The 26,383-nt window shown below is 37.7% G+C and overlaps 1 protein-coding gene across 1 annotated transcript; it reads right to left on the bottom strand.

The window, feature by feature from the left end:
- Positions 1 to 1,248: 1,248 nt before the first annotated feature.
- Positions 1,249 to 21,984, bottom strand: FOXN1 (forkhead box N1). Its single transcript, XM_032201018.1, has 8 exons — positions 21,862 to 21,984; positions 19,481 to 19,984; positions 17,504 to 17,614; positions 11,484 to 11,611; positions 10,582 to 10,678; positions 4,538 to 4,745; positions 3,469 to 3,996; positions 1,249 to 1,625 (listed from the first exon to the last, which is right to left on the bottom strand). Exons 1-8 carry the CDS (start codon positions 21,982 to 21,984, stop codon positions 1,357 to 1,359), a joined length of 1,968 nt encoding a protein of 655 aa, XP_032056909.1. The 3' UTR covers positions 1,249 to 1,356.
- Positions 21,985 to 26,383: the final 4,399 nt, after the last annotated feature.

The raw sequence follows: 26,383 nt of genomic DNA, 5'->3' as shown, positions 1-26,383 counted from the left end.
TTATTTCATTAGTACTGTCTCACTGTTCTTTCTACCTCACCTGTGCTTTTCATTACAGTCCCTTGCTACTTTTTTTTTTTTTTTTTTTTTTTTTTTTTTTCTGCAGCGTAAGCGACCTTGTCTGACTCAAATTTTAACCTGCTTAGTTTCACCTGTGTTTCCACAATGCATGAACAGAGATATCATCCAAGAAAGCGTACTTTCCTATTTATTTCCTTTGTAGACTATATTCCTTAGTGTTAAAGGTTCCTGCTCCAAATTGCTTTGTCTTCATGTGCAATACAAAACAATTCTGTAATGTCACGAGCAGCAGCTTTATGGTAAGTTGAGAGAGAAGGTTCCTGAGAAAATGGCTACTGAAAAGCCCCAGTTTAGTTCACAGTAGGAGGAGTGTGCTATGCTAAAGCAAGGGCTCATCAGCATCATCATAAACCCTGGTGGATGTTTCAGATGTCAACTGGATGCTAAAATAGAGATGCTCTCCGGATTTGGCTAGCTGCAACAATCATGTTCTCTGTCTTTTTTGAAAAATGATAGTAGTAATATAAAAATAATCTTCATTTAATGGTTAAATAATTCATCTTACTGTTCAGCTGGGTAAAAGTAGAGGAATTAACATGAATAATTAGCAGCCAAGTAAAAAATCTATTACATTGTTTTGTTCTTTTTTTTTTTTTTATTAAAAAAAGACAGTTTTAAATTTCTTTTAAAACACAGTAAAACTTATATTTTGCACTAAAGTATATTTGTTGCTTTGTTTTAGTCTGTCAGCAGCTAGTCCTCTATCTTCTAATACTTGCAGAATTTTCAGGTTATGTTCTTATTTATCAAAACCCAGAAATTCTTTCAAGGGGACTATAAATGTTTCAGTGTGTGGATTTTTTTATTTTTTATTTTTTTATTTTTTTTTGGTAGTGGTCTGTAGCAGATGTTGTTGACATCATTGGCTTCAGCAAATAAGTTAGATTATCATTTCCCTTGACTTCAGTGTTCATTTGCAAGCAGCTTTCATAAAAATATCTGAAAATCATGAGTTTTCTTCTTATAGTCACTTGTTTCAGGAGGATGCAGAAGATGAGTGGCTTGATAAAATGATGTTGACCAATACAGCGGTTAACAACATTATCTTTAAATAGTTCTTTTCCATTTTTTAATTTATTTTTTTTTATATATATATTTTTTAGTATCTGTTTGTAGAAGTTATTAAAGTAAAGCTACATATCCTGCAGGTGAGTTCTGGTAAGATCACTCTTATTCCGATGGCCATGATTTCAGCACTTGTAGCTGACATAAACTGTGTGTGTGTGATGGTTAGGGCTGCATCTGGACAAAAATAATTATAACTAGGCGTGTGGTTCACATCAGTGCTATAGGTTTGGATCCAGAATTACTTAGGTAGGCAGGAGACACTGTATCCAACTCCATGAAGGCAGAGTAAAGGGTAGTGAGCTGTAGGTCAGGCAAGTTGCTGTGCGGAGTTCCATTTTGCATGTTGATGTTGCTGCTGCCGCCGTTCTCCATCTGGCAGTGAGAAGGGAAACACTGGGAAGACGATGGGGATGATGAAATGAGAACTAGGGGATCCACGGCTAGACTGTCATCTTTCAGCTCCTCCCAAAGATTTCCTGTGACAAAACAAAAAGGATCGGTTCAACTTTCTTTACGCATGCCTTTTTGAAACATGGTTTCACGTGAGAAATCAGCAATTATGCAGTTGTCTGTGCTGTATGTGTGTGTACTTTTAATCACTTGTGATTGAGAAAGGGGAAAGATGGTTTAGTGAGTTATTATTTGTCTCCATTATAAATTTAAATCTTGGAGAAAGCAGTGTTAATTTAAGAAAATTATTTCTGTTGATAATTGGCAAGGTTCTGTTGCAAATACATCCTTACTGAAGTATAACTTCTAGTTGAAAAAAGCACCAAGAAAGGGGAAGTCACCTCTGTAATCCTTGTAAACTACTGAAGATAAATCTGCAAATAATACTGCTGGGCTTCTCATATGCTTATAGCACAGCTTTCTCTGGGTTGCAGACTAAGTTACTGGACATGCAAGTGACCTGAGGAATCAAAAGATCTGAAATATTCATTTTTTTTTCCCCTGAATTATACCAAAATATGTTCTGACTTTCCATTGAACATGCCTGTCTCAGTGACAGCACCAAAGAAGGTGCTGCAGGAGGGCTGCATTTCCCATGTCCCTCTCTGAAGGTTTTTTTGGGGGGTGCTGGCAGGGATACTGCTGCTCCAAGGTTATGCCTGTCTTCTGCAGGCTATCAAGTGGGATAAAACTTTTTTGCTTGAAAAAGCTTGATTTTGTGCGTGTGTGTAATGATTTTCCTCCCAGTGAGCAAGTTCTAGAACCTTTGATTTGAGTTTGGTAATTTGGGAAAGAAAGAAAGAAAGAAAGAAAGGGAAAAAAAAAAAAAAAAAAGCTTAGATAAAGGTAAATAACTTAAGGAAAAGGCAAGTACAGAGGGAAGATGGAATCATATCATGTTAGTGAAGCATGAGGAATACTCACACTACAAACAAGCGTGTTAAACTGAATAAAGTGGGCAGAGATTAAGAGAAATGAATGGAACGTAAGACCTGGCTGCCTGAAAGAGGAAGTGGCAAAGGATTCAAAAAAATTGCATTGTTAATCCTGGTAAAGCAATCTGGGCATGGCAGGATTGCGGAATATTTGTGACTGTACAATGGCAAGGTAATTGCATTTGCTGAGTGCTGTGGATTATTAAAATTGCATCTTTTGCCCTGTCTTTTAGGCTGCTTTGTGTAACACTGTTTGTCTGTGCAGGAAGGCAAACCTTGCGTGCTTTTTGATGCTGCAAGAGCTGCTCATTTGGAGGCCATAATTTTTATTTTGTTTGTTTATATGTATATGTGTAAACTTGGTATTTTTGATTATTTTTCTTGCATGGAAAACTATGTACAAAATCCTATCTATTCAAGACAATTCAGTTATTTAATACTGGGAATTTTGGTGTCAGCATTGCACGATTAAGTATTTAAGAACACCTCAGAAAACATAATTATTCAGTGCATAGATCATGTGGGTGCCTGGGAAGCCTGTGAGGGAGTATAGCACTCTTTTTAGCAAGATATGGGAAGGCTTTGAATCAATATTGATGAAGAAGATTCCAAATGTATTGCAATATATAATATCTTTGACAAGAGTAAGAAGAGTTGTTTTTTTGTAAACCCTGGATGTAAATCTGTAGCTGTCTTGGGAAACTTTTTGAAGACGTAACACAAAATCCCATATTGCACAGAATAACGTAACCTAGTGAGGTGGTGCTTGTGGTGTGCATAAGGAGTTCAAAAAGACAAGTACATCTTTTTTTTGCTAGTGTTTGCGTTAATGTGGGATGCATTTAAAAAAGGAAGGGGGAAGATGGAATTGTACGGGGCGGGCTGTGACGTGCAAAGGCCGAGCCTAGGCCGTGGGAGTACCTTGGATGCCCACCTTGGAGGTCGAAGTCGGTGAGGGACGGGTTGAGAGCATCGATGTCGGTGCTGAGGTCCCCTTCTTGCAGGAGCGGGTCATGCACCGTCCTGGCCGCGCTCTGCTCCGCCAGCACCTTCATGCCACACGCTGGGGGTGTCTGTGCCGGCAGCGGGGAGTCCTGGCTGATGCCAGGCTGGCTTCTGGCTTCGTTGGGAGCCTCTCCAGAAGGAAAGAGCGGCTGGTGCTCGTGCGTCTGCTGCATGAGCGTGCTCGACATGGGAGGGAAGCCCGGTGGTGAGGTGTAGCAGGCGGTTTGCTGCCCTCCCAGCAGGCTGGGTACTGGGTTTTTGACGTGCAGGGCTCCAGGCGTGTGGATGGGATGGAGAGGTGGTGGTACACCGGAGGAAAGAGAGGGCTCGCCTAAGGAGTGGGGTTGGACTGCCATCTGCCGGGAAAGGGATGCGCTCCCAACAGCGGTTGGGCTGCAGGACATGATAGAAGACCTCAGCTTTTCGCTCTTGTCGCCTATCAGCGTGTCAAGCTCTTCTGCAAAACAAGGGGGGGGGAGGAAAATCCACAACTTAATTTCTAGCACAGCCTTCATCTTCACGGTTCACAGCTGGAATTTCAGTATTCCGCGGGACATGGATGAGTGGAATGGCAAACAAAAGTGCAAGCCTTGCAATGAGAACGCCAAAAGCCTGAAATGCTTTTCTAAATTGTCAGTGCTATGTGCGTATTTAGTAGATTGTATTTCCCTGTTTAAAGATTGCATATTTATCAATTAGTTTCAATTTTTATTCTGTAGTAATTATTGCAGCGTTTTTTGACATCTCACTAAACTTCAGGATGAAGAGAGAATTTTTTTCTCATTGTAGTGATAAAGTTGTGCTTTTGGGGCCTATTTAGAAGTACTCCTGCAAAACCAGGTCTTATTTAATTCTGCTTTTTAAAATGTAAGTTATGGAAAAATTCTTAAATATTTTCCTAAATTATGTGTAAATTCCGTTATACAGCTTGGTGCATATTGCAGGGAAAAGTTCTGGGGACCCCTATTGGAGAACTAACACGCTAATACATTACTGACCTGGCTTTGCCATACTCTTCCTTACAGCAACTGGGTCTTTCCTCTTCCATTTCTGAAGCTCCTCCTGCATCTTATCAATTTTGGCTGGATTCAGAGCCCACAAACAGCCTTTCCGAGAAGAATTGCCTGTCTTGTTTTCAACTTTCTCAAAGCATTTGTTCAAAGATAAGTTGTGGCGCACAGAATTCTTCCAGCCATCTGGAGCTGTCTGGAAAAACAAATCCAATCTAAGAATGGAATTTCAAGGAAAAAAAAAATCCCAAATATATTCCTCCATTTTGACGGTTGAGACTATAAGAAATGCTGATTAGATTTTACTTTCCACAATACAAAGTTTGTTTGTTAGAAGGAAGCCACAAGAAATGTTAGAGTCACGTTGTGCAGGAAGGGAGGAATCTGGTAAAAGAGTAATCGATCTAAGCAAGAAGGTTGGCCTTTTCAGAGGGGCTGCTGGAATTTTAAGAGTGAATTTGCAAATCACAGGAATTAAGAGTTTAAGGAACTATATTCTAGAACTGTGAAGTAACAGGAAATCTGTCTTCTAAATCTGTTTTGGAACAGGTGGAAAAATTTCAAACACATAATTGAGGGATTACATGCTACTTGAACTCAAATTAAGTGTCCAGGCAGACTTTGAAAGAATTTTAGCCTGCTGCTGTAGGTGTAACGTTGTATGCTAGCTAATTATATCACCAAATGGTATAATTGCAAGCCCTACAGTTGAGATACAGGTTTCTACATCTGATCACTGGATCTTTTTGCTTTACATTTATTTTTAACTCAGTAGTTAAAGCTGGAAGGCTCTTTAAACTGTACAGTACATATAAGCCTCATTCAAATTATTTCTCCATTCTTATTTAGGTGTTTGCTAATTAATGAGGTGTAAACAAAATTCCCTCCTTACTCTGAGGGCAGTTTTGCCTTCAATTGCAAGAATGGAAAAAAGAAGACAACTTAGGGCCAAAAAGTCTTCCTCCTTTTTTCTCAGTTTTATATGGAGATAGACTTTACATATATGATAGATTTTAGAAATAGTTTTGTCTCATAATTATCTGTTGATGTACTTTTAAATGTGTTTTTTTTTTTTTTTTTTTTTTTTTTCCTCTATTTTCAATAAGATAACATTTTAAAATGATTTCTCTTGATCTAACTTTAAAGTTTGAGACTCTTGGTCATTAAGTAAATTGGCTTACATTTTTTTTTTCCATTTGTTTTTGATTTTTACTTTTTTTCTTATTGCTTGTAAAAGAACTGAAAATAATATTGCTGAAGAGAATATGAGGGAAACACTCAGAAAAAGGTCATGCTTGGATTCTGGTGGAAAATACCTGTTAAAATTGATCTTGAAGAAATGGCACTATAATATTTTATTGCGTATAAGTTTTTATGGAGCTTTGTTTGTTTGATTTAACTCCTTTCTGTTTACTTAGTCATTCAGCCAAAAGATACTGCCCATCGTGTTTAGGCTTTGTAAATTAGTGTGCTGATTTGTATCTAAAGATTCCTACAGCAAATTCCTGATGTGTCACTTCCTTGCTTTTCTTTTGGTAGGCGCTGTACAATGCTGTTGGTTGCACATGTGAGCAGGACTGCCTTAGCTCATTGCTGCTGCTGCATAAAGAAAAAGGGAGCAGGAAAAATGACTTGCCACATAATGGTAGGAATCATCAATCTGAGAAGCCCAGCTCCATTGTAACAGCTGCAACTGCTGGTTCAGCTAGACTTCTTTCCCTGTCATTGTAAGATCAGGATTTTGTTTTATTTTATTTTAAATTAGTTTTCCTGTGTTGGTCAAATGACATTTGCAGAGGTGAGAGAGGAAATCTCAAGTGAGAATGACTTTAGAGCTCATTAGATTACAAAGAATGATCTTCAGTACAGGTGTATATGAGGCTTTTTTTCTTTTTCTGTTTTTTATAACCAATTTTGGATAATTCTTTTCAAAAAAGAAAAAAAAACAGTCTACCTTACCTGTGTGTCATATGAATTAAAAGATGTTTAAAAACTCTCAAAGGCATGTGAAGTTGCCTAAGTGATACTCACTATTGGTCCTTATTCATAGATGCAAAATACGTCATAATTTTTTATATGTATTTATAAAAGTAAAACGTGGTCTTTCCTAGCTTGTTGTGAAGGTCTGTCTCATGGAATAAAGAGTTAATAGCCCAACTGAGGAATCTGAGGGTCAAGTATAATGCTTTCTTCATTAAAAGTATTGATCGGTTGTGAAAGTTGAAAACATGATGTTAACTAAAGCAGAAAGTATTTTCCTTTCATAACAGCACAGTTCCTTTTGGCCCACCTGATGTCAGCATTTTACTATTTTGTTAGCCAGTCCCATAGGCGAGACGACCTGCATTTCTATTTTTAAAAACAAACCAACAAAAATACCAAAACCAACACTTCTGCCACAGGGTAACACCAAAGATGCTCATCAGTGTTTCTCCCTTGCAGGTCATATTCAAGCTGTTTTCTGCCAGTTCCAAAAGTAAGTAAAACTTTCTAGGTAAAATGTGCACTTAGGTACTGAATGAACTAACCTGAAGGAATATTCATGTTTCTTGATGTGTGTGAGGCTACGGATCCCTCTGTATCTAGACGGGATAATTAGTGTTTCTGCTAAGCCCCAGAGAAGACGGGAGTGGCGTGTGTTTCTCAGAGCTTTTCAGAATGTGTGGGGGTGTAAATTGTGAGGTAGTTTTAGAAATGTAAAAGCAAAAAGTATACGGATTTATTCTAGAGACTAGTGCCAAGAGTTGAACAGGTTCTTGCATTAAATGTGGTATTGCTGAGCAGAGAAAAATAGCTGTTTACCTAGCCGGGCCCTGAAGGAACGCTCCAGCAGCGTGCTCCTGTTACTGCTCCGCCACCAGTTTGTTTTTTTTTTTAAGTTAACGTTTGATTCTCTCTTAATGAACTGAGCTCTGGCTTCTGAAGTTGCTCTCGTACAGTTGGGATCCCTTCCTATAGCTTGTTTTTGCCGTTGTTGCATTCCGAGTAGTAGGGAAGAAGGAATTTGACAGTGCAAGAGAATACTTGCTGCTGTACGTCTGTCCGACCACAGACCTCCCTAACCTCTTGGACCACTGGCAATAACTCCAATTAACAAGATTAAAGCTTTGTGTTAGACTCACTAATCACTACAAAGAAAAAAAAGGATGACAAGCAAAAAAATATTATTGTGCAGACCCATTGATCCTGACCGCCTCTTGAAGTTTAAAGAGTTCAGTGATCTTGCAAAACCCTTTCTCTTTAAATCTAGGTCTCAAGAGAAGGGAGAGGTACATCAAAGAGTAATTCAACTTCAGCTGTGTAGATTTTTTTTTTTTTTTAAGGACGTAGGAGTTGGATTGTTCTGTTTCAACTAGAAATGAGATTGTTGCATCATAGAAACTAAATTTGCTGCGGCAGCGAATACAAGTTAATTTGACTAGGCTTGTATCATCTAATGTCTCCCAGCAAGATTCGATGTACACTTGTACTCTGTTTCTCTCCTACTTAAATTGCTTCCCCTCCCCCATTGAATCCTGCTATTTGGTGAGTTATAGTATAAGCAACAAAATGTCCCTTGCTGATTTTTACATTACTTCATCTTTCTGAACTTTCCCCAAAAAAGGGAGGATAGAGAATGTTAGCTTTTGCCATATACTGGTAATTCCATGGGCTGTTGTAAAGACCAGAAGTAGATTGGGCTTAGTCCTTATAAACATATTTTCTGTGCTTATTTTAAGGATGTTTGGGATGAAACTATTCAGTCATTTGTCTGTATTTGTAAGTAAAATGCAAAAATAATACTGTTGCAAAATACTGGATGTTCCAGTAATAACCCCTGCACCATTCTTTTCCTACAGTGCCTGTGAAGGCACTAACCTCATTCTCATTGACTTTTAAATGATTTAAGAAAAATACATGAGGATCTGCAAAAGAACGCTTCCAGTGGAACAGGCAGGTTTTGATAATTAAGAAGAGCAAGGTTTAGATTAGCCATAAAACAGTTATTTAAAGCTGTAGGAAAAGTAAGGAACAAGTGAGCATATGTATACACACAGACAGGTGAACATGTACCTCTATATGTGATATTTGGAAGTATCCCCATATAAACAATATACAATGCTTGCACACAATGTGTAGTTGAGGAAAGGATGCACGTCTCCTGAATATTTCTACCGTTTCACAATGCCCTTAACTTCAGGACCAGGAAGATGACACCCGGTAGAGTTACAGTCTTGGGTATACTCTGTGCACATTGGCAGCAGCAGCATTTGCTTTGCAAGCTGATTTATTTTATTAATCAGATGTATTGTAAGACAAAGGAGAATTAATTGCAGTTTGGTCTGATGAATAAATGTGGCTATGCTGTTATGCCTCCAAAACTTATTTTTAGTATTACCACCTGTGTGCCTGAAACTTATTTATGTTCTTTCTAGAAAAAAAGTAATCAGATAAGAATGTGCTACTTTGCTTTAGATTGTATAATTTGTGCTGTATGCTAAGAAACATAGTTCTGCAAAATACCAGTTTCACGATGTGGTGGCCCAGGACCTTTTTCACAATTCTCAATTTATTTTCCTCTGTGGTATTAGTATTTCCTGCAACTAGTGGTAAATGCGTGGAAAACGGAATTAATATTTTAGGGCTGAAATAAAAATCTTTCTCTTGCCATGCGCCATTCTACCCATCTTCCCTTCCCCACTTACACAAAATTAAGTATTGATGATAATGTGTGTTTAGCCTAAAAATCATTTGTGTTCCTGTGACTTAAAAAATAAAATAAAATTGAGTGCTTCAGATTTATTCCATGGATTGTAACTAGTGGAGTTGTCGTGGGATATTTCTTGAATTAGGATGGTAGGGCTCTCTTTTTCTGTTCCCTTTTCTTGCTTGTTATAAATAATAGGGTAGCTAGTGATTCCTTCAGGAGGAAAGCTGGGGTTCTGGGAGTACAGAAGGGTAATGAAACCTAACAGTTCATCCATCATGATAATGTGTTTTCTTGTTCTCTGATTACCGACATGTTTGCTTTTATTTGTTTTGAAGGCATTCTTTATCCTCAGTTAGGATCCAAAACCATTGCAAAATTGTATCAGATTATTCTTCGTACTCTTTTCTTGATACAAATGTTAGAATTGCCTTTCTGTAGTTGCATTAAATCCATTTGAATTGCTGCATGTTTATTTGAAATAGGAAACCAGACAGACTCACGTTGGTTAATTTTTAGTTTTGGGTTTTGCTCACAATTGTAGGTCACTTGGTCTGGACTCTTAGGAGGTGTTTCTGGAGAATCGGCAAGAATAAAGCTCTGTGTTGAGCAGCAGCTGACAATTCAATTATAGCTCTTTTAGAAATGTAACTGTAATCCTTCTGCTCTGGGATCGTGCGCTGACTCATCTCTTTCCACTCACCTTCCATGTGCAAGAAGCCATTTTCTCTTAGAGCACGGATTTAAATTTCAATAGCACCTGGTGCAAACCATACACCCATACCTTCACCAGCATCACAGTGTAATTATGAGCTTAGTACCATTTATCGCACATTATAGTTTTCTTTGTACGGTGTGTACAAGTGATGAAGTTGCCTAAGATGGATATCCCAGTTCCAGAACAGAGCAAGATAACCTTGAACCTCTGCTTCCACGTGAGTCCGGAGGTGCTATTAATGGCAGAGGAAGCCACAAGACCAGTTCTGCCTGTATTTGAGATCTGAGAGGAAGGGATGGATGTTGTTTTTGAAATTATTTATCCTTTTTATGAGTTGTTAGTGAGGAATGGCCACTTGTTATCTACGTAAGCTCAAAGCTGGGATGGTTCTCAGTATCCTTTTGTGTTAGATATTACCACATACTATGTATATTCTGCCTAGGCATAGAATAAAATGCTGGGTAGGTTATGATCATAGAGGTGTATAGTTGTTTTGATATTCATCTAGCAAGAAATAGTTTTTTCCTATCTTTTATCCCCACCATTATCCCTCTGATACCAGGGAAGCTTACAGACAGTGAGAGTGAGCGAGAGATTTTTCTTCCCCCCTGTAAATGCAGAACTCACCTTAAAGTAAGGAAAGTGTTCTGTCATGAAATTGTAAATCTCACTGACTGGCAAACTCCCTGTCTTGCTGTTCTTGAGTGCCATGAAGATCAGGATGCTTTAGGGAGAGAAAGAAAAGTATTTAAACCTGTTCTGCTTGCCTGTTCAGAAGCAGAAAGAAAGGCAATGTTTTTCAGTGCTTGTAATTACTGTGGCTTTCACTGTCACAGCATGAATAGGGATGATGCTTAAAGTTTCCACTTAGCTGTTTACAAGCAATCTCCTTACGTTGCATAACTTTTAGAGTTAATTGTCGAGGTAGAAGGTCCAACCTGAGTTTCAAATAAAGTATTAGGAAGTGGAATCAAGACAACAACCTTTAAATCCTGGCAGTGTGCATTTTTTTTTTTTTATGGTTGTGCTTAAATGCTTAAATTGATACAGGGCACACAGTATCAGACTGACAATGACAGACGGTATAATTAACATTTGTCTAATCTACTTCACTAGTCTGCCATTTGGGGGCTAAACCTACGTGGTAACTAGCGTATCTGATATGTTTTCCAGGCATTTCCTTACCCTAGAAAATGGGGAAAAAATAGGTGTCTTTTCCAGGACCTGTATTAAAGCTAAGCATGATTAGTTTTGCGCTGATGAAATTCACAACACCTAAGATTTTATATTAGAGAAATGTCTAGCTTTTCTGTGGGTGATCAAGACTGTTCACATGCTTTACAGCATTTCATTTCCCTCTGCTTTGGCCCCAGAGTCTGGAACATCTTGTGATTCATGCAAACAGGACAGAGCACACTGGGAACAAGACAAATAGGAGTAAGCATGTTGTTGCAAATTATGCTGGAAATATGCCACGGGTAAACAGTATATTTCCTGTAACACTAGGACTTGAAAAAATATTTTATTACCTGTAGGAGTAGATGGGTTTGGGAAATAGAGGCTGCTGGGATTCTTGACTGCTTTGAGGAGCAATTCTTTGGTATGGGTAGTGTGAAGAAGTAATGTAGGTCACGGGATAGCTGCCTCCAGAGGGATACTGATGATACAAGAAAAGAGATGTCACTTGGCTTAGCAACAAGTTCTCAATATATTTCTTTATTAATAACAACATTCAACTGTAATTCTGAGGATCTTGTCCTCCACCTACATTTAATAGCTGTTTTGCAACGGCAGACCTAAAGTCTTTCTAGCATGATATTGAAAAACATTAAAGTTATTAGTTAATGCTTAAGAAGTGGAAGAAATGGTGTGTATGAAAAGAAACTGCCTGGGATGCTGGCTGCTACCAGACTCTGTTCAAGTGTGTTCTGTGTTGAAGTGTGTAGAAAAAGTACTTGCTTTTATTATTGCCTGTTATGCTTCTGAGTTCTTGTGAAGAATGGGAGTCATTGCACCCTACCTATTGTTTCCAGATAATGCATAATTTTTTTAGATCTAAAGCATGTCCCCCCTCAGCTATCCCTATTCTAGTTGAAGTATCTTAACCTGCTCAGTCTCCCCCAAAACATTGCACTATGTGGACAAATAAATTAATGTTGTAATTTTATTTATACAAATAAAAAGGACAGAACAAGCTACTTTGAACAATGTGCATCATAGAAAAATAAACCTAAGTAAAGCAACTGAAAGAGTAAGAAGCAGCAGAAAAGTTTTGCCTGAGCCTTGTTTGTTTCTGTGCTGTTTTCTTAGCTGGAGAGGGATAATCAAGGCCAAAATCCAGTGTATGAAATCTGCTCCCAAGAGAAAAGCCTCCCAAAGCATCCATTCTGTTTGCTACTATCAGGCAAGACAGTAAAAAAAAACCAACAAAAACAAACACCAAACAACAACAAAAGCTTTTGTTCACGAAGGGCATCAGAATATGTATTAAAATGAATGTATTATGGAATAAGTTAGTAATGTCATTCCCTGGGTCAGGAGAGTGGCTTATGAGACATTTCTTCCTTCCCTGCCTCCGGGAGCCCAGACGGGTTTTCGTGTTGCCTGACTTGTGCTGAGGCTGTGAGGCTGCTCTGTGTAGGATCCCTTCATAATCAACAACAAGAAACAGGCTTCTCCAAGAGGCCTTAAGTCCTGTTAACCACCACCTCAAGCACTTTATTTTTCTCTGCTTTCTATGTCAGAAACCTAAAGAGAATGAACAGGGCACCTAAAAGGAGATAGTGTTTATGCTACCCTCACCCCATCCCTAGGGACGAGCAGCAGAATGCAAAGCTGTCTCTTCTAGAGATCTCTAAGCATGTCCAGCTCTCAAGACATACTAAAGCAATGGCTGGCCTATATACAATTGCTATGATAGAAATATGTGCAATTCAAAAAATAGGTAGAATGGGGCAGATATTCCATATAGATAGTCCTGATTGCATCAGAGTTTCTGCAGGTTTGCTCTCAGTTTTCCATCGCCGCAGCTGGTCACGTATTTTTATTTTCCCAATTACAGTTTAAACTTGCTGGCAAGCAACTTTCAAGAACAAAGAAGCACTGCCCCGCTAAGGGCAGATACCATCAGTTGGCTCTCGCTGAGGGAAAGGCTCCCACTGAACTCGGAGTGAGAGGAATTTCTGCCTCTTACAGATGAATCTTTCCAGATGCCAGGGCTAGGGCACGGCCAAAATTAGGAATCATGTCACACGCTATTAAAAATCTGCTTGCGTGCCTTCGCTAGTACTCAAAGGTTGCTGAGCCATGCTCTGGTGTTTTGCTGCTCACCTCTAGAAGTCCTGTGTCATGATTTTTTTTTATGGTTCCTCTGAAAGACTGTAATGTAGCTTTCCAGAGTTGTCAGGAATATTTTATTGGTAATTAGTTTCTACGTATCCTTAGTTTCTTACAGCCATTCCTATCTTCAGACCAACAGCTTCTGTTGCTCTTGGTCTTCATCCCCTTAAAAAGCTTGTGAGGTTACCACATGCTTACAAAATGTTCATAGTTTTTCTTTATTCTGGATTCTGAATAATTTATTTCAGTTTCTCAGTAATTTTATTTATTTTATTTTATTTTATTTTATTGATATATTTTTTTTTGCCTGCTTGCTTTTATCTTTTTAAATATTCAACTGCCTGAAATGGAATGTGGAAAAACTTACCGAATGCGTTAATTTGTTTGCTACGGTGAAGAGGGTGAAAGAAATGAGACATTCAGAATTAATCATGTCCTGCCACGTTAAGCTAAATACTGGGCAGAAGTGCAGGCTCCAGAGCAGCTACAACCTAATTACCACGTGCAGCTCGGTGCTGCCTGCTTTGTTGCGTTGTGTGCAGATTTTTCACTGGAGTAAAAAACCGGACAATTCATGCAATAATTCTGATTTTATTAGTTTCAGTGGCTCTTTGAAAGGAAAGGCCACTAAGATGGGGCTGGTTGTGATGTTGTCACCAAAACAAGATCTGGGCGTTTTAAGGATTATTTCTGTTTTATGGGATTCATTACTCCTTTTTGAGGGAACAGAGGCTGGGGAATGGTCTGGTATGACAGGCTTGAGCTGGTTTTACAGTCGCACAACTGGCATGAAAGGTGTCAGTGTTTTATGGTGGGTGGGTAGGTGACTTCAGTGAGTGTCTGCTATTTCTTTCAGGTCAATAAGAAGTAATTTTTCATCTGAGTCACCATTCGTGTTGTGTCCAGCAAAGGGAAGGTGAGGCCATTTTATCATTTGGACAAAATTAATGAAGAAATCCACCTCTCTCATCCCTCTAATGAAAAGAGAGGCACAGTTTGAACATCCTTCACTCTAGGCTAGGGGGCCCGTTCTCCTGAGCTTCACTCCCTCCTGATTTAAATCGCTCTGTTCCATTCTCATTTGAAATGTAAAGTATTAATAGTGGAGCTGCTTCATGCAAAATATATTATTCCATTTCTTCTCACTCTTACATCACTGTTCATTTCCTACGATCTGATTACGGCACATGGACGGCAATTCTGCCTGTTAGGACTTTTGGCAGCTATACCCCTCATTTTTCCTCTCTGAGTGGTACAATATGGTGCTGTGCTTTTACTATAGTAACACAAGGAAGCACAAATACTGGAAAGCCTAACAGAAACCTGCTGCTTGTGAGAGATCTGTCCCAGTGCCAACCTGCAGGTGGATGGAGGACTTTCCTCTGGTGTAGTGCTTGTTGTGTCTTGCTCCCAGAGGATGTTTCAGCTGTATCATTTCAAGCTTTTTGGATGTGCTTAACCCCCATGGGCAGTAAGAGTGTCAAAATGGCAGTGACAGGGGGAGGGTGCTCATTTCAGAATGAGTAAAGGAATTAAAAATATTCAAATGAATTAACAAGGTAACTGGAGCTAAAATGTACACAAAAATGACATTTATACTGCCTGTGAGATGTACGGTGCTGTGGCACATTCATAACGTCTGTGCTGCAGTCCCAGCGGGGAGCTGGTTTATAATTGCAGCAGAGCTTTTGTGGCAAGTTAATCCTTCATCTGGGACCCATTTCCTCTAAAACGGTAATAGTCAAATCAATCAATTTGTAAATTAGGATGGTAGCGTAACATCACCTTTCTTTTTATTCTGGTTTGATTTTTGTTATTACCTTTTATGACTTCTATGAAGTCCTAGGCTAACCAGAAAAAGAAAAAAAAAAAGTAAATTAATTATGGTGGTGCTGATAAGAATTTAAAAGATAGATACCTTTGCCAAATATTGCGGGGGGGGAGGTAAATTCTGGCTAATGGAAAGCCAGAGTAAGGGAAAAAGGCAGAAGTGAGGTTATTCTCTAGCCTCCCCACACTTATTCAAGCTTCTGTATGCTTCCAGAGCTTTGCAAGGTTACCCAAGAAGAGCAGTGAATATAAAAAGCCCTTTATATGGAAACTATTTGAACTTCAGCACTATCTGGATGCCCTGTGCACATTGGTCTGCCCTTGTGCAAAGTGTTGTACAAACACATAGCTGAAGAGAACCTCTGTGCCCCGGAGTTGTTAATCTGATTTAAATGCAAGGTCCAGTTAGTGGAGAGAGGCTGTCCAAGGCTGAGGGAGCAGGAAGAAATAGTTCTAGGATTTGAGAGGGCTTGCTGAGCTGCCTTGTCATGCCATCCTCCTGATGGCTTGGACTCCGATGTTCAGAAGGGCCTTAAGTCCCCCAAGGTCTTTGTCCAGTGACTGATACAGTTACTCAGTCTTACTCTATTTCTCTCTTAGAGTTTATGTCTTACAACAATGAGACACCTCCCTTTAAATTTCAGTAGACAGGTAGGGGATTTCCAAGCGTGAGACACAGAGCTTCAAAAACATGGAATACCATTACTGGTGTATGGAGTAATTGCATTCTTCCTTAGCAATGTTTTACAAAACTCTAAAAAATATAATTCTGAGGAAGTTATCTGTGATGGGTAATTTACTTTTATCAATGGTCATAAATTCCTACATTTGGCCATTCTTGTTCTTTACAGTCATTCAGCATCTGTATGCAGTTATTACTTAAATTTTCTCATAAAGAAAATCATGTCAAAAACAACCTTACAGATATATATATTTCTTCATTGGGAACTAAATCCTCGGGATGAATGGTATGATTAGTATTTCAGTGACTCAGGCTGGCAGCACCATATGAATTAACAATCCCAATGAAATATCCCACAGTAATCTTTTTGTTTTGTTTTGTTCTGTTTTCTTTCTATGGTTTTACATCACTGCTCTGCTAGTCATATTTTTTATGCTTCTTGAACAAGTTGGATGAGATGGAACAATTGATTCCACAGTATCAGTCATCAGTCAGTGGGATCTGAGGAGTCCTAACTCAAGTGTGATCTTTTATATTCAAAAGTTTTATATATATGTTTGGTGTATATATATGTGAGTTCTGGTAGTTATTTCCACCTTTCTTTCTGAAAAATAGCCATTACCTTAATTTCACCTTAACCATTTTTTTTTTCTAAATAGGGTGTTTCAAACATGTTTTTATCTTCCCAAACATCTTTCTTAAATAAACTTTTGTACATTATAGAGTTACAAAGTTTTGCACACTACTTGAGCACGAAAGAGGAAAATATCAATGCATGGAACATCATCTATGTTTATATATAAAGAAACAGATTTTAAGACATGTAAGAGTCATGAAAATTATTTTTTTGTAATATATACGCTCCCTGTATGTCAAATTTTTCAAGCTTAGTAGACCATACTCACAAGCTTCTGTAAATATGTACTAACATCACATTTAAGGTTAAGAGATGCACGTATGATTTTACAAAGATTCTACATGCATGCTGCTATGAAAATCTGAACTGACACATATTCAAATGACTTCCAAACACATTTAGAAAAGCATTGTGTCAGTTACTCCTGTGTATCTGTAGTATTAATGATATAGTTACATTACGGAAGAACAACCTTCATATCGTGCATTCTCATGCATCATCAGCATTGCACTCAATTATGCTTCAGCTGAATAATCTTTCACTGGGGATGATGTAACAGTCAAAAGATTGCAAAAGAGATTTGTGTGCCGTCAAGCAAAAAGAGAGTGAGCATCATTGCCTTAAAAGTGTTTTTCTATGTTGGGTCTAAATTATAAGTACGCAGTTACATATTTAATATTTTATTCTGAAGTTAGAACACAGTAAATGCCCTGGGATCCTGAAATGCCAGTAGTTATGTGGCATTAAGTGGTTATACCAATGAATTAGCTGCTTTCAAAGCCAATTTTATTCAGCAAAATGGTGAAAATATAAATAAGCAGTACTAAGTTCCATTTTTACAATTTTTTTTTTTTCTGACTGACCATTTTAAAATGCACTTAGGTATGGTTCTCTTGAGATCTCATTGTTGTAAACAAAATGTCTGTATATGAACACAAACTAACCTACAAATACAAATTTAGTAGGTATTGTCTTATCTATCTTTTTGAATTATTACTATAAGTACTATACTATAAAAGTGCAAGGAAAAAAAAAGCTGTATTTCTACATATTGTACTCACCTGATGGAAAGGATGTGAGGGGCAATACATCTGCTGCACTTGAGGCTGATAGCAATACAAACCCGGCTGCCCTTCCAGTGGGGATGTCCTAAGCTTGATGTCTGAATCCTGCTAGAAAATATTCAGGGAAGGCCTTATTAGAAAAAAAAAAAATCACCACAATTTAAAATAAAATAATCCCATCAATTTATATGTTACGCTTCTTACTTCTTTGGATTTGATTTGTTCACAGCAAGTGTTGCACAGATTCTGCTTTATACTCTAGTGCAGTACAAGAAGAAACATTCTTGCATTTATATAATTACTGATTTTATAAAGGAAATCCCCGTCCAAATTCCATACAGAAAAACAATTCAGAAAATGTCAGTTGCAGATTTATTTTTTCTCCCACATACACAAAATGCATGCTCCACTTTTAATTCCTGAGAGTGCACGTGTCTCTCCCCTTCTTTTCCATACTCCTTGATTTTATCTTGCAGGCTGTCAGTAACTCAAGCTAACACAGGAGTTTTGTGATTAGGAAGAGGGTAAGTGGTGTAGTGTTTATTACGTAGTGCCCTTCTCCATGGGTCAAGGGAGTGGCTTCAGTTTGCCTCCCAAACTTAACAAATGTGGCTAGGAATTCTCTTCTGAGAGCTGGGGACATGGGCATTTTATTTCAAGGAACAAATAGCACTAAACCTTCTGTTTCAAAGCAGGGCTTTAATGATTATCTTTTATGGCACAGATTAGTGTAGGGGTGCATACTGGGTTTGATCTGATATCCTGGCATCAAGCAAATGCCACATCCAGTAGTAACAATTGTCCATGCTATTTTGGTGACCATAAGATGATTATTTTATCCAGAAATATCAACTTGCCAGCAGTTTATAAGCTATTTAAGAGCTTTGAAGTTGCATGATAACTGAACTAGTGGAGACATTAAGAAGTAGCTAGCCTTTTCCTGAGTAGTCAGAGGTGCTTCGTGTAGGGCCACCTGTGGTGCTAGCTTTACATTCTCTACATCTTGCAGCTCAGGAATTTGGGAAGAAAATGGTGTGTGTATATATATATATTTCATAAACTGATTACAGGTTTTGCATTAGACTCATCTGATCTAGAGGATACATTATTCATCCAGGAAATAAGAGATTTAGATCAACTTCCTCCTCAGCTTGAATAGTTTCATTCTGCAGGTATGTAATCTGAAAACATCCCTCTGTCCCCTGGTAAACTGTCTTAATCCATTTAATATTTTTTTAACCCCTCTTTCTTTCAGTAATGCTTGAATTCTTTGTCTCACAACCATTTTAGAGCCATTGGTAAGGGCACTCTCTTGGCAGATGTAGTCATTGTTTTTTATCTGCACTATATTATAAAGATATGCTTTACACTTTGCATTCCAGCAAAGATAGCTTGTGGAGAAACTAGAGTGTGATTTCCCTTGCTCTTCAGGGATCTCTGTGCTTCCCTGGACTGCCTCTATCCAGCATCTGAACTACCCCTCATACCTTTACACTCTACGTACCACAAACAGACCTTGTATTTAATTTTAAGTAGGATTAATGTCTTAGAGCTTCTCTTCTGTTTATGCCAAGAAAAGTGCAGGTCAGCTAAGTTGCTGTAACAAGTCTATATGCATTCTTAGATGCATGTTTCCTTGTGCTTGAAATATATAGTTTTGTGAACTTTTGTTCCTTGTGAATGCTAATTGATTGACAGTGATATAAGCCTGTTGTCAGGGAGGATTTGAATTTTTAACATTCATGTCTACTGGAAAATCCTTTCCCTTGTGCATTTTTCTGAAGACTTTTTCAGTAGGGAAAGCAAGTAAAGCAGAGAGATTAGACAATTAAATGTAGATGTCTATCCTGAACTCCAGCTTGTGACTTCAAAAGAGACCAAATGTCTGCGTAGTTACATTGAGATAAGAAAACAATTCCAAAAGCATAATTTTGGCATTGAAAACAGGAGAACAAATGTAGAAAAGATACAGACCATGACTTGTGAACTGTGATCTTGACCTGGAGTGCTGTACTGGAGACTGTTGCACCATGGTTGTTCGGAGGAGATGTTAGGAATGTGAGTTGGAAATGACTCTGACTCATCAGGGCCCGTAGATCCTGGTAGACCCTCAAAACAGTCAATGCTTCTCGCGTTTTTGAAAGGTGGACCTTCTGGTGGGAGGGCTTGATGTGCTTCCTGGAAGACATCTTCACTGATCTGCCTCTTGTAAGGGTGAAAGGGGTTTCTGCTGCTCTTGAGAAACCTGTCATAATTTCCTACAGTACTTTCCTCGTAACTGTACCGCCTGAATTTTTCAGCGCTGAAGGAGACTTTAAATTTGTTCTTGCCACAGTGGATTCCTTGGTTTGTAGGGTATCTCCCATGAATTTGGTCCTGGACTGGAGAAGCAGGGCTGGGGCTGTGAGAAGACTCTGAACTTTTCCTTTCTGTCCTGCTGTCCGACTCATATGCTTGGCAGTTATAACTGGGATTATCCTGCAAAGAATTATTGGCATTTATTTAGGATTAGGATGAACAAGTATTTTTCCAGTACATTAAAAATCATATTATTGGTGATAAATACAGAAAAGCCCTGAAAGGTCTAAAAGGTTTTCTGGTCACCTGATATCCAAAACTGTTGAAAGGCAAATTAATGAAAGAATTGAGAATTCTAATTTGTGCAACTATCTGGGAAAAACAGGATGTCTTAGGCAACTTTTGACTAGTTGATCTGACAGTTTCAGAGAAAAGATGATGTATGATCAAGTGATGAAAGATTAAATGACAGGAATATGATAAGTGCAAATCTTGTCCTATACAAGTTTAGTCAAATAGGCTTGATCTCATTCTCTGATGGTGTTACAAGCTGCCAGATATGCTGCTGGTTACATCACTTCCTTTCATTAACATAGCCACACTCATTCTCTGAGACATGCAGGCTCTAGGCAGACATTTTAACCTTCTTCCTGTCTCATCTCCTCCCTTCCCTTTTGCACTTTAGCAAAAAGAAAATAATAGCTACGGAAGGGCTCTTTAATCTAGAAGAGAAAGGCTTAACGAGGACTAGTGTCTGGATCCTGAAGCTGAGCACATTCAGCTTGGAAATTATGCATATTTTTCCTGACATCAAGGATGAGTAACAACTCAGATGCCTTTTGAGAACACATGCTTAAGTCAAGAGCAGGTTATTTTGTTCAGGGGGAAAATGAAGGGGAAAATGTAATAATATCCTGTGATATACCTGAAGTTGGATTATCAGATAGTCCCTTTTTCCCTTTCCCTCTCTAAATCCAACTTGCTCTTAGAATGTTTTGGGAGAAGAGGTAAAGGAATATATGCCTTCATGGAAGAACCCGATTTGAAGAAGTCCCCAAGGGAAATTAGCATAAAACCCAATGTTGTCAGCAGAGTGGAACATGGCAGAGCTTTTTCATTCATCTGCACATGGGTCTGTGGGTCAGAGATACTAATTTAGGAACTTTGTTCTATCAGGGATTCCTGCAGAAAGCAAATCTGACCTCTGGCTTATATCAACATGAACTTGCTCAGTTTGTAACTTCTTAACTGTTAGTTCCTTGCTCTTCTCTATAATTCCAGTACATGTGTTGATATTTTATGTTAAATGAGAATTAAAAAAAGCATGCCTATGTTTAGTAGTTATGTACAGCTATATGAAAAGCAGTGCTGTCAATTCTCCACCTGAATCTTTCATTATAGAAATGTAACATTGGTTATTTTACTGTTTGATGAAAAATAAGAGACTGGGTGGTTTACATAGATTTGTCAGAGTAAGGCAGCAAAAGCACAACATTCTTAGTTGTACTTCTGTTATAAAAGGTTAACGTGGTGAATATAAAGGCAACAGGAGAGAGATCACTGGATTCCAAAAGAGTCAGAAGGAATTCTGTACTGCAATGTATTTTCCACTGGCAGGGAATGGACAAAATGTCTTGATGTATTTTTTTAATTATTGTTATATTTTTTACATTTTAAAAAAATTTACAAAATGTAAATAAAATTTACATTTACAAAGTTACTTTAAGTGTAGCATTTTTACTGGATCAATATCTAGCTAGATTGCTTGTTTTGTTTTTAAAGTAATAATATATTTTTTTAAAGGTAATAAGAATTGAGTAAAACTTTTCTTTGTGTTATATCTGTTTACTTTTAGTTCCTAGAGATCAAATGGGAAATAGTCCATGGAGCTTAAAATCAACTTAGAACGCTAAATAAGATTTCTATTCTTCAGAAATAAAACTTTCAGTGCTTACTTTGCTGCCAGTTAAGTATGATGGAATTTAGCATAGCAGCTACTAAATATTCTGAGATTGTGTCTCTGAGGAAAGAGAGCAGAACTGGGCCATCTTACTCACAGTTTGCTGAACTGGGGATATTGAATCCCCCTGTGTCTTCATGAAGTCTTCTTGTTGGTCCCTTTCCAGAGTGTCCGAAGCAGAAAATTTAATATTAGATTGATCTTGAAGTAGTGAAACCATTACCAAGTCCACTTCAGATAGAAATCCTGTTATAATGAAATCAAATTACAATAAATATTGTCCTAAATGTAAAATGTAAAAGAAATCATCTTGTTGCCCAACTAAACAGCAGTAGATATCCAGCTAGACAATAACGTAACCTGCAGCATTCCTAATACATTTAATTTTTTTCTCTAGCTCTCAGAGAAATGTTGTTTAGGTGTAATTACAATGAAGATGCGATAGTCTTGTATGGATTATTATTAATTAAAAATATTATTTTAATAGTTTTATAAATATTTTTTAAATATTATTTTTTAAATATATTTTTTTGATCAGTTCATAAATTAATGAAAATTTATTGGTTTGGGGTTATGCAAATTTAGCAATATTGCTTTATTGAGATCCTGTTACATTAATGAACTCTCAATGCTTTCAGTGGGACTATGTGAAACAAAGGGGTTTGTTGTTATCGTTACCTAGACTGATGTGTACTATTGGCTTATATTTTTGCTTCTGCTTTTTTATTACTACCAATCTGTTCAGCACTTTCCTTCTGTTTTGCATAATTTAATGTATCTGAGATATGTAAATAACTTCAACACTCCATACCTATTTTTGTCAGTTATGTCTCCTCTCAAGTTCCCAATCTTTGGATATTTTAGACATATCTGATGGTACTTTTCAGAGTAAGATAAATACATTTAGGCTTCTAGAGTTTTATTTTCCAACATTTTTTTTGTAGTGTTTGTTCACTGTAAATTTACATTAAAACTGCAAAGGAAAAACTCGCACTGTTTTTTCATGTCATGCACATAATCATGCATGAGTTAATTTACAAAGTCTTTGCCACATGTTTAAATGGCTGTTAGGTAAATAACTAAGGGGTTTATTAGGTTTGGTTAACAAAGATACATCACTTAAAAATGTGGAAAATCTATTTTGCCTTTATAGTTCAAAGAGAAATCTTTATTTACGATGAGTAAGACTACACAGCCCAAGGGGAGAAAGCACAATGGGGCTTGGAAATCAACTATGAGACCTTGAGTATATCAGGAAAAAATGATGTTAGTGAAAGTTCATCAACGTCTTGGGCACAGGCTCATCTCCCAGTAGCTTAACTGGAGGCTGATGAGACGTGCTTATAACTGATGCTCATCTTGAAAGGAGCAGGTGAGAAAACTGACAACTTGGGTATATTTATGTGTGTATATTTGTAAATGTTCCACGCTTCTGCTCTCCTAGTGCAGCTTTCCCACTTATCTGCAGGTTATATAAAGCTGTATCTGACCTCTCTTTTATATTGCAATTCTTCAACCCAACTGCCTAATTTGTGGTCTTAAGCATTAGAATTTCATTAAAAGCTTTTGTACAGTTACAGTTCATGCTTAATGGCTTTTGCACTGCAAGAAACATTTGACAAACGATCACAAAAAGAAAAAAAAAAAAAAGAAAAAAAAAAAGAGAGGAAAAAAAAGGAGGCACTTGGTTTCAAGAAAATTTGATTAATGAAAATAAGAAAATGGGAAAGTAAAAAGCTTTGATTGCAGAGTATAATAATGTCTGAAGCTTTTCTGTTCCCATTACATTTACCACTAGGATCTGTGACAGAACCAGATAAAAAGCATTAGCTAAAGGTTTAATTCAGGTCAGAAACAAAGTGAATATCTCATGGTTATTTGGAGAGTTAATACAATATGGACCAGGAAAACCAAATGATTATTGTCATTCCCTTCCAAAATTTTTGCCAGGCACAGTTTATGAGTTTTATTTTGCTCTCTCAGGGAAGCTGGTAGGAAAGGAGGAGTCTTATTGTCATGTAAATATTACAATAAATCTCCTCTGTATAGAGAAAGTGTTTTACTGAATAATAAATGAAAACCAGCCTTGTACTAAAACAGTGTCAAGCTGATAACCTGCGTTTAATGGTGATTATTTAATGCTTTTGTTAAGAATCCATTTCAGAGAGATATTTAACATGGGAGGAAAAAAAAAAGTCTATAATTCCAGTACTGCTTTCAGTTTTCACAGTAAGATTATCACCAATCATAGACAGTCCATTAATAACTGCCTTTCCAAGTTACCCTTACTGTAGGAATGATGGAATGAACTGTGGCTATGTCTAGCTGCCAGGGAAAAAAACTCTATGTACTTCTTTTTCGTTTCTTCTTAGTCCAAATTTCTCATGCTGAAAGTCATTTGTGACTTCATGTTCACTTATACATATACAACAGGCTGTGAGGACAGATAGGTTGAAACTGCCCAATTAATGTACTGCAGAATTTTATTTTTCTATTTTATTTTTTAATTTTGGGGTTTGTTTTTAAATTATGCCTTAGAGAAGCTGACTTTGTATTGTAGAAATAATATATATATAAAATCCAAAATGCTTTGCATTGTTGATACAGGTTTTAGGAAAGGGAATTCAGACCACTTACTGACAAATCTTTAAGAGAGAAGAAATTGAGGTCAGTGGGGGCTGTCGATAGGATTACAACAAATCATTAGTAATGAAGTCATGCAACTGTTACTGGGCAACTGAGAACTTCAGAAACTTGTGGGTTGCCTAGATGTAGGGCTTGTAAAACAAAACAATGATGCTTTGATTTGGAAAAGGGAATTTGATTATCCCAGATGTAGCTGGAACCATTTCTCCCCAAACCCATGTCATTTTTACTTTTGTAAATGTTGCGTGACAATCCTGGGCTCCTATGATAAGATAACTATCTTCAAAAAAAGAAAATAGTGAGAAACTGTAACCTCAGCTGAGCGTTTGGATAAGCAAGGTAGCAGCAGCTGATCTATTAGCTCTGCATGGCTGGAGTCTGGTGGCACTGATCCATAGTTTAAACAATCCTTTTTTGTGTGTCTTCTCTGGCCATTGGAGGGTATTTTGTCGGTGATACACTTCACCAGAGCTCGGCACTGGGCCGTCTAAGCAATCAGAGCTGCTCTAAACGCTGTATGTTACTGTAAATGCCCTCTCCACCCCTTGGGGCTGAGATCAATTTTCACGAGAGGAAGGTGAGTTTGGATGTTCCCCAATTCGTAATTCATACTGCGTGCATGCCTCAGGCAGCTTACTGATCCTCGCTTGACACTGGCTTTTGTGATCTACTCGTCCTCTCTGCCCCCTCCCCAAAGCAGTAAATCATCATTTTTCCTCTCCAAATCACACTGGTGCTTTCCAGTGCAGGAAAGAAGCAGCCATTGGGGATTTTTTTTTTCTTTCTGACTTTTATGAGGAAAGAAACCATCAAGTTTTACTATTCCACTTTTCAGATTGTACTTAGAAATCTGTCCCCAATGATACCAAGTTCCCAATATTGCAGAAGCAACAACAGTTTTGCGTCTAAAACTTTCCAAGTATACAGGAATTTTTCTGTGTGTGATTATTTACACGGAAATTCTTCAGATGAAAAGGTTACTATTAATGAGAATCAGATTTTTTGTTCGTTCCTTAAAATGAATGCAAGCCCTTCTTTCTAAGCCTATTCCTGATCGTTATATTGACACTGAAGTTTGTGCTGGATCATGGTTGGTGACAGCTGTGATTACTTTGCTGATTTGTAACATCCTTGTCATTAAGGCTTGCTTTGCTTTCAGAAAACATTTTCTGGAGCAGGATTTCAATCCACACAACACAGCACTATGCTGTGGTTTTGCTACATCAGTTGCTTACTCTCTTCTTGCTTCTGTTTCTAGTACATATTGGACCTTGATTATAGAATACTTGGATAGCTTTTGCAGTGCTTCTAAGTATTGTATTTTCTCATTTTCTGACTTTAGATCTGTTTGGGAGTTGCTTTAATTTAACTATGCTATTTTTGCTTAATTCTCTCACAGTTAGTTAGTGGTTACTGCCCACTCAGACTGCCTGCTGTCTCTTGAAATAACTTTGGCATGTTTAGTTGGAGTATTTGGAAAATAAGCTTGACTCATCGGGGCCAGAGCAGCCATAATCTCAAGTATGGGTGAAGAAAGTTTGCAACCATGAGACCTTTCTGCATTATATTACATGGGGTGTATTTGCTGCCCTCCGGGAGGGAGGAAGGTTTGGCTGTAGCTGCATTACAGCTTGCCTGATGGTACATCTCTCCACGTCAATGAATTCCTATAGAATAGTTATTCTGGGAGTATTGTAAATAATGTGAATGCTACAATATTGGATGAGTTTACAAGCAGGGAGTTATTTACAGAACTCCATAGGTTCTACTCAATTAGATCTGGTTGTGGAATAATATCTTATGAGATTGGGTTTGATTTTCATTATGTGAACTGATAGCTGACTAGAATAATGATCAACTCAGTTTCATAAATCTCAGCAGAGCAAGTTGTCTAGTGGGGTACTTCAGAGTTTAGGATTAACTCTAATGTCAATTATTATTTCCATTAGAGATTTCAGAGAAAGTAAATCAAC

Source organism: Aythya fuligula, chromosome 20 (genome assembly GCF_009819795.1).
Source record: "Aythya fuligula isolate bAytFul2 chromosome 20, bAytFul2.pri, whole genome shotgun sequence".
NCBI lineage: Eukaryota > Metazoa > Chordata > Aves > Anseriformes > Anatidae > Aythya > Aythya fuligula.
Note: the sequence above shows the minus strand (reverse complement) of the source record. Positions and strands in the feature narration are given on the sequence as shown.

What these genes read in the sequence shown, in the direction of transcription:
- FOXN1 (XM_032201018.1), bottom strand. Translation starts at nt 21,984, where the DNA reads ATGGTTTCACTACTTCAAGATCAATCTAATATTAAATTTTCTGCTTCG. An exon ending in CCTCACATCCTTTCCATCAG is followed by an intron (nt 11,612 to 17,503) that starts GTGAGTACAATA and finishes TTGTATCATCAG; the next exon opens with TATCCCTCTGGAGGCAGCTA. An exon ending in AACACTTTCCTTACTTTAAG is followed by an intron (nt 4,746 to 10,581) that starts GTGAGTTCTGCA and finishes TTGTTTTTCCAG; the next exon opens with ACAGCTCCAGATGGCTGGAA.